Source organism: Gordionus sp. m RMFG-2023, chromosome 2 (genome assembly GCF_954871325.1).
Source record: "Gordionus sp. m RMFG-2023 chromosome 2, tfGorSpeb1-WG-v2, whole genome shotgun sequence".
Lineage (NCBI taxonomy): Eukaryota > Metazoa > Nematomorpha > Gordioida > Chordodea > Parachordodidae > Gordionus > Gordionus sp. m RMFG-2023.
In genome coordinates, this window is record NC_088776.1 from 16,411,833 (window position 1) to 16,420,670 (window position 8,838).

At 24.6% G+C, this 8,838-nt stretch overlaps 1 protein-coding gene across 1 annotated transcript; it reads right to left on the reverse strand.

The window, feature by feature from the left end:
• Window positions 1-1,738: 1,738 nt before the first annotated feature.
• Window positions 1,739-6,221, reverse strand: LOC135923915 (bifunctional arginine demethylase and lysyl-hydroxylase JMJD6-like). The gene is made up of 5 exons (XM_065458922.1): window positions 5,646-6,221; window positions 5,075-5,273; window positions 4,083-4,218; window positions 2,404-2,533; window positions 1,739-1,853 (listed from the first exon to the last, which is right to left on the reverse strand). The coding sequence occupies exons 1-5, from the start codon at window positions 6,184-6,186 to the stop codon at window positions 1,768-1,770; spliced, it is 1,092 nt and encodes a 363-aa protein (XP_065314994.1). The 5' UTR covers window positions 6,187-6,221; the 3' UTR covers window positions 1,739-1,767.
• Window positions 6,222-8,838: the final 2,617 nt, after the last annotated feature.

Below are 8,838 nucleotides of genomic sequence, written 5' to 3' on the forward strand. Positions count from 1 at the left end.
ATACTGTTTTTTCTCTATTTTATAAGAGATAATTTAATTTCTATTAATATCAGTCTCACAATAAATTATCAGTTCATGAAAAGTTCTTAATTGTAAAATTTAATTTAAAAATATTATTCAGAAACATTGTTGCAGATTAGTCAGGGGGCTGGAAAGGCATACGCCCAGGGCCGCCAAAATTAAACTATTTTAAGAGCCGCAGAATTTTGTTTCTTAAATATTTAAAAATAAATGATAATTAAAATATTATAAAATTTGCAATAATTATGCTTACTATTATATAATTTGGTGTTTATTAAAAATTTGAATGAGTTCGTGAATATGAAAAAAAATTAGCGTTCCTTTTATTTTAGACTAATTCTGAACTCGAACATTTAACGAACAGATGCGTTTTTACGTTCCTTCAATTCAATTATAAAAAGTTAAATTTTTTGTTAAACTAGACTAATTTTCTTTAAATTTAAAATAATCTACCCAAGCCCTTAGCCAGGAAGTGTCAATTGAGGGGAGATCCAAAGATTTTTTGAAAGGTGGTGGAGTGATTTTTTTCATAAACCATTAGAAACAAATTTGGAGATCTATTATTTGGGATAGCATGGGCTCCTGTGCCCCGAAAGTGGCTATGGGGCTGTTTATCAGCTGTTCCCTCCCTTCAGATACTTCAGTGCACTTTCAATTATTTCCGACTAGTGTCTACTTCTACTCAAATTTTAAGTGGTAATTTTATAATTAATTTTATAAATAACATCTGGTGTGTTGCAATTGGATTGCTTTGCATAAGACTACTGCATTTTAAAAAAAATATCGGTAATTTATAAGAAGCTTCGGAGCATAAAAATTTTCAATGAATAATATAAAAATTAGAATATTTGAAATAAATCTCCTAAAATAAAACCCCTATTCATTAATTATAACTGGAAATTCTATCTTGTGCTCGTGTCAGGCACGTTTTTAACGTCGCAAATTCTGTTTTAACTAAGAAACTGGTGAAAATTTTTAAAAACGAATATCAAAAATTAATAGAAAAATTTCTTAAATGTTATATATATATTTTAAATATTTTATTTTTAATCTTTTTATACTCTATGTTCTATATTATATACAAAATAAAAAATATTGAATCCAAATCTAACATACTGAACTGCTTCAATTTTTATTTTCAGATAATATTATTTCTCGATAGCTCAGATTCAATTAGGACAGTATAAATTATTCATGCTACATGTAACCAGTATCGCCAAATGGTATATATACACCAATTTTTTAATATAACCTTAACCATTATATATGCGTATTTGTTGAAATCAGGCTGCTACATAAAGAATCTTTTCTTCAAATAAATGTTAAATAATGTAAATTTTGCATTATGTTTTTTGGACAACATCCGGCTTTCGCCAATATCTAATATATATTATCCCCACTATCCATATCAGGTTCTTAGTCCGAATTTTTTGTTTAAACCAAATATATATAATTTTATTTAAATATTGATTATCATATAAAATTATAATTTTTAATATTATGGTTAAACAAGTTTTAATAAATATAAGATTTTTCTAGTTGCTACCTACCTATTTAGTTATAATACTAAGTCATAGCATGTTTTTTTAGCTTTTAAAATAAGATACGTGCAATATATTTCATATATTTTAATAATAATATAATATGACAGGTAATTTATATATATAGTAAAAACATCTTTAGTTATTATCATGATAAATTCCAAATTAGATCATCAGTAAATTTAAGCGTTATGAAAGATGGCAATTAATCGTATTCAGAACCAATCACTATACTCATATCATTTCCAATTACCAATGTCATGTGGTACCATTTATTTGTATCTAAAACGACTTTTTTTAAATAAAATTTTTTAAATAAATATATTGCATAATTGCATATACCTTGTAGTAATTCAAACATTTATTTAATCAATAAGAGCTAAATAAGAAATAACTAAATGAACAAAAATTATATTTAATGCCCTTTATAAAAGATAGGAGGAGGTACTCAAAGGTCAGAACATTCAAAATTTAATTAAAGCTAGCTTAAACTTAAAATATGTGCCATTTCGCCCCTAGCTTAAAAATTTTCTATTTAGGCAATAATTCATATAATCCCACCCAAATAAAAAAATATTATACTCTAAGGCTTCTCGCGAAAATACCACGATGTCGCTCAAACGATACGTAATTTATCGCTAAACGATAGCATTAGTTATATAATAAAACCTTAAGTATTTTATAAATTGCGCATCTCTTGATCGAAATCGATGTATTTTGCCTTTATTAACGAGACCGAAAGCATGCCTAAATGAGATCTAGCGACAACACTGGAATATCACATTTGGAATTGATTAAATAAGTTAGTTAAAATAAAAAAAATTAAACTTTAAAAAAAAACTTGTTTCTCCAGGATTAATTATAACCTCCAAATTTTTACAAACTAAGTAACATTCTGGTGGTGGTTCTAACATCCATTTTTTGTAACCTCCTATTTGAGCTTGCCATGAAGGTTTACCCACATGATCAATCTATATATTTTAATTTTTCATTATGAATATATTATGTACTAATCGAATATTGCATTTAAATAATAAATTATTCGCATACTCTAACGAATAATTAAATTGATAATTAGCAATAGAATTATTTAATTTTATTTAAATAAAATATTATATTATTTTAATTTATGGTATCAAATAAAATAAAATCATTTTAAAAAATATATATTCATGGCAAATAAATTATATATATTCAATATTTTAATAATTTGCAATAGAATTATTTAATTTAATTTTATTTAAATAAAATATTATATTATTTTAATTTATGGTATCAAATAAAATAAAATCATTTTAAAAAATATATATTCATGGCAAATAAATTATATATATTCAATATTTTAATAATTTGCAACTAAAAGATTTAATAAATATATAAACAATATATACAATTCTTATAAAAATTTTATTAGAGTCATCAAGGCTGATCCATCAACTCTGGCTTACATTATTAATAAAATAAAGGCCGGCCCGTGGGCAGAAAAATAATAATTATATTTACTTCCTATTTAACCGTATTTTAAGATTAATTTAAAAATTATTTATATAAATATTATAATATATTCATTGGTAAATTTCAAGAATTTTTTAGATATTAAACATAAGAACAAGTAGAACGGGACAATACCATATTTTTTTTATTGATTCATACTTTTCGGGTTTTAAATAATTGATTCAGAGTTAGAATTTGGAAAATTTGACGAAAAAGTGCATAAATTTGTTAAAAATATTTTTAAAAATGGTGAGTAAATATAAACGTTAATTTTTCTAATATGGATATTATGAAAGTGAACAGATAAAATAATATAAAATTATGAAATTTTTTGGTATATAAACCCCAATTATTTGAATAATTTGATTTATAAGAATAATAAATCAAATAATTTACTATTTTCTACTTATTGATTTTCAATTCGTTATTTGATTTGTTTTAGAATAAGCCTATAATATAGTATAACCCAAATAACTGATCAAATATTTTGTATTAAAATCGACTAAAATACTTAATAATTCTCTGTTTAGAGCACCGATGTTTGTGAATATTAAAACGGATTATTAGTTATTCAATATTCAGTTACTAATATTATACTATACTAAGAAAATTTATTATCTGTCGAGTAATTTTTTGTCTAATATTCGATCGAATTATTTGAAATTATTAATATTCGAAATAATTTGTAAATATTCGTTAATATTTGTAAATATCGAAATTATTTATAAATATTTAAAATTATTATTAAATATTAGAAATTATTCATAATTATTTAACATTACGAATACTGCAAATATTTGATTCCATTCATATTTTTGTAGATATAATTGTGAAACAAACAAAAAAAATGAATTTAAATAATCAAAAACATTAAAATTTTCTTACAGAAACAAAACATTCAATTTTTTTAAATTACATTGATAGACTCTCCTTATTAAACCATTAAAGAAAAGCAAAACATACAAGAATTCATATACATATATACTATAAATTGAAATTGGCATATATTTTTTATATCAGTCATACATGCATATGAGCTCCGTATCCCGGACTTCCCATAAAAATCCAATCTGTACGACTTGACTCTGACTCAGATGGTAAGAAGTATGGGCGAGAATAATGATTTCTCAGGATATTCGCTGCTTCAGGATCACAATTGCTCCTTAAACAATAATATTTTTATATTAGTTTTAAAAAATTTATTATAATATTATTTTAATTAATACCAGGTTCATTATGTGATAGTTGTGTTTTGATTAAATAATATAAAACGATATAACTTTATATAAATTAATAACCAGGGACCCGAACCGTTATTTATAACGGTTCCGTTTGGTTACGGTTCAGTATGTAAAAAATTATAATGGTTACGTTTTGGTTACGGTTCTAAAGAAAAAATTTATAAAGGTTCGGTTCAGCTAAATATATAAAAGTTCATTACGGTTAGAAATTTTTTTTTTTGAAGCCACACGATCGTCTAATTTATTTTTATTATAAGTATCTATGAATTATGTATAAAAACAATATATATGATTCAAAATAATTCATTTTTAAATATATTGTTTGAACGTATAAGTAATATATTTTCTAATGTAAATGGATCTATTTTTTGTTCGTTGTGACGATAACACAAATTTTAGCCCCGAAAAGGCCCTTTCTGCAAAAACTTGTGTTGCGGGAACCGCCAGTACTATAAGAACAAGTTTATATAATTCTGGATATTCAAATTATTTCCATTTCTAAAATATAAAAACTGAATGGTTCAGATATTTATAACGGTTTATAATGGTTTAAAGGTTCGTTACGGTTCACTCCGGGTCCCTGTTAACAACCATCTGAAATAACCAAACATTAAACTAGACAAATTGATCTTAATAACAAAGTTTAAAAAGCATTTTGAACACTTAAAAACCAACAAATATTGCTTTCGACACGATCGCAAAGTTATAAGAAGAGTTCGTTAAAAAAAAATTATTATCTAAAAATACTAAATTTATCTAAATCAAACGTATACTTACCATCCAACATACCAAGGTTTCGAGTTATCTTCCAATTTAGCCCTTTCTTTAGACATGTTAAAAACTTGGACCAAGCTTTTAAATTCTGTTTTATACGGAAAAAATTGACAGTTTTTCTCTGATTTCTCTAAAACAGGACTCCCTTCTTTGTATACATTCTTAAAGAATTCCAAATTAAACGTATTTTTGGCCGTCCAATCTGTTAGTGATAAAAATAAAATATTAATAATTTTATAATGATCTATTGTTTCTGGCCTAGCCAAAGAATATCTTTAAAATTTTTGTCCTACTGATCAGAAGACTTTTAAGGTTAGAGTCAGAAGCTGAACGATTAATTTACTAAATAATTCCGATCCGATCTAAAATATAAATCGTAAAATTCGAAACATTTACGATATTTTTTTTTTCAAAAGTGCTAGAGGAAAATAAAAAAGATTTTCACAAAGCCTCAGAAAATGTCGGTCCATATTCGGCAGACCAATTCAGATTAGGTTGGACTTGGACAATTTTGTGCATCGATATTAACCGTTTAGTATATTTATGCATTTCCTATATATAATATTCACACAACTTATTTGAGCATCCGTTATGACAATGGGTTGCAATGAATATGCGTATTCCAATTCAAATTGTAGCTGAGTGATATTCGATATTTTAGGTATGCCAGAAATGTTCCTACATTTTTCACAATTGACGGGAGGTCTAAATACATCGGCAAAATAATTTGGGCTTTCGACAGTGCAATATTCCTCATCAAGATTGTATTTCTTAATTTTTGTCAACCAAAATTTGGAAAATTCTTTTAAAGTAAAAAAATTATGACTTATATCATTGAAAAATAAGCCACCATTGTTGGAAAAAATGAGTGAAATGAAGGTTGTCAATATGATGGTGAAAAGAGCTAAGTGCTTAATATTTTTTTGTAAAGATTCACTGTTGAAATTTTTATATTCTATAAGATTCGGGAATCCATTTCCGTGGATAGCAATTAGATCTTCATCGCTTGTGTGTCCATTTAGAATGCTAATTTTCTTTATATAGAGACATCTGTTTAATATATAGGATCTTTCCTTAAGTGGTAACATTTTAATATGTTTAAGCAAATTTGCCATTTTGTGGAATATATTATTTGTTGAACCCTCTCCAGTGGTGACATTATTTTTTTCAATAAGTTCAACGTTTGAAATTTTTTCCTTTATCATTATTATTTCATTTATAATTTTAAATTTTCATTTTTTTTTCTCGTTACTTATTATATTAAAAAAATTATATAACAGTTATTTCCATATTTGCTTAGGTCATTTAAAAAGGTTTAACAAAGAATACGCTCTGTCATTCATGATGAACTTTTAAATTTTATTTGGTGATATATTATATGTGTAAATGTAAAGGTCAAATGAAGGATAAATTACTTAAATATTAATCTGAGTAGACAAATCTAAAATATTGGAAATTTTACAAAAAAACAGTTATAATAGCTTATTATAGGATAATTAATCGTTAAAATAATTGGATTTTAGATCAAATAGAAATGATAAAAAAATGTATTTGGATGAGTAAATTTTTTAAAAATATATTATATTTACTTGAATTCTTTTAAAATGGTTAATAATTTATAATCACAAATTTTCGAGTAATTTTAACTAATTAAAATATAATATATATTTTTGTAGTGCCAAAAGTAAAGTAAATAATTATATTTTTATATGATCACATGGTATAAGAAAACATTTTGTCACCCACTGCCTCCCTCCAATTCGTGTGTCATAACTTATAGACTGCAAAATTAACTTTTTTTTCTTTAGCTAACATCATCCAATATTATCTTCTTTTTATTAGCTAACATTATTAAAATTACAATAAAAAAAACAAAATTTTTAAAAGAGCCCTTCAAATTTTTCAGGGGGCTCGAGCCCCTGTGAGCTCTCCCTCCTCTAGTACGCTACTGCGCTTCAAAAATCATAAGTTAACTGAAGAAAATAATCATTTATTAAATATTTGAATTAATTTTATAACACAACAGATTATTTCAGAATATGTTAGCTATTAATTTTTTTTAAATAATATTTTTGATCTTTATAGTGAATATTATTTTAAAAAGATATCTTTTTGGCAGTGGTATAACTAATACTCTATCACCCGTTTTCAAAATAAGTAGCGCTCTACCTAAGGCTACTTTTCAAAAAGTTATCTTATTAATAATCGCTACTAGTTTTATAAGATAGTTTTCGCTACTTTCGGCATTTGGACAGAAATGGCTCAATAATAAAGATCCTAACAAAATGACACTGGACAAAAATATAATATGTATCAATCTTTGGGTAAAAAATGGTTCCACGTCAATTCGGTGCGGCATGAATTTAGCGTAGTCAATCCGGCGCGTATCTAATACAGTTGAAATTTGTTATAAATTTATTAGTATAAAACAAAAGGATGATTATAGAAGTCATTTTGATTGTTGGTCCTATTAATTATTTCTTCATATTTTTTTTTTACAAAAATCTCAATTTTATTTACTAAATATGTAATATCAATAAAAATTTAATAAATATCAAAGAAAAATTAACAAACCAATATTTATACCAATTTCTTTGGTGGACCAATTAGCCATGTTATAAGATATGTTGATCTATAAAAAAAATCAAATTATTTAAATCAGAGTTTCGAACCGTTAAGTAAAGCGATTCTTCGTTAAAATTTTATAATTTGTTCCATTTGGGTTTTTTTTGAAGAATATCATTTAGGTTCGATTCGATTTAGAATTATAACTGTTCTTTTCGGTTCATTCCGATTTTTATAAATTTGAATTTTTTAAATTAATCATTAACCATATATGTATATTACTCTTAGGGAAAAATCTTTTTGATTTATATTTTTATAATTTTTTATTATATTTAACCATGAAGATTATTTCTTATCTAATTAACTAGTAATTTGCCTAATCCCTATTAAATTGAGTATATATATAAAGTAAAAACAACAAACTTGGTATTTATTGATATGAAGATAAATAGGTAAGTATAAAAAATTTTAATTTGATAAGAAATCACAAATTTAAATTGCCCTCAAGGAAAATTAAAATTTAGGTTAATAATTATAAATTAATTACTTTAACGTTGTGAACCGGTTTAAATTAGTTTAAGAATATTTATAACAGTTCGATTCGCCCTTTTTATATATTATTTATAAAAGTTACGGTTCAGAAAATTATAACGGTTCTTTTTTGGCGGTTCAGTTCGAAACCCTGATTTAAAAATGATATTTATTTTTTATGTTTAATATAATTATTTTAAGGATATTATTTATCTACTGTCATATGTCAGTGAAATGGAATAATTTGCTAGTTGAAAAAAGGGTTTTTTTAAATAATTATCATTGATAGTGGGTAATTTTTGTTATTGATTTGAAAATTCGAAAATAAAAGGATTACAATATTAAAATTTTTAATTTTAAAGAATTTCTCTTTTACAATGGGCCGATATTTACCGCCACAATATCTACCAATTTTTTTTTACTCCCTACCTCTTAAAATATGCCAATTATGTCCTTAAATGATATATGTATGTAGGGCAAATTGTACCCACAAACATTTTAAAAAAATAAACAAATTATTTTTTGATTTCTTTATTTCTAAAAAAATAATTTCCTAAACTTCAACATATAGTTCATAACATATTTTAGATTCACCTACGGGAATTAATCTCCATAATTATTCTTAAGATTATATATTATTTATCTCTATTATTAACCCAGTTTATTTTTTG

Bases quoted from the DNA above. Each gene is read 5' to 3' on its own strand.
- LOC135923915 (XM_065458922.1), bottom strand. From the start codon at position 6,186: ATGGCAAATTTGCTTAAACATATTAAAATGTTACCACTTAAGGAAAGA. The intron at 5,274-5,645 runs GTTGTGTGAATA...TATCACTAACAG, and splicing joins CATAACGGATGCTCAAATAA to ATTGGACGGCCAAAAATACG. The intron at 1,854-2,403 runs GTTTTTTTTTAA...ATTTAAAAAAAG, and splicing joins AATTAATCCTGGAGAAACAA to TCGTTTTAGATACAAATAAA.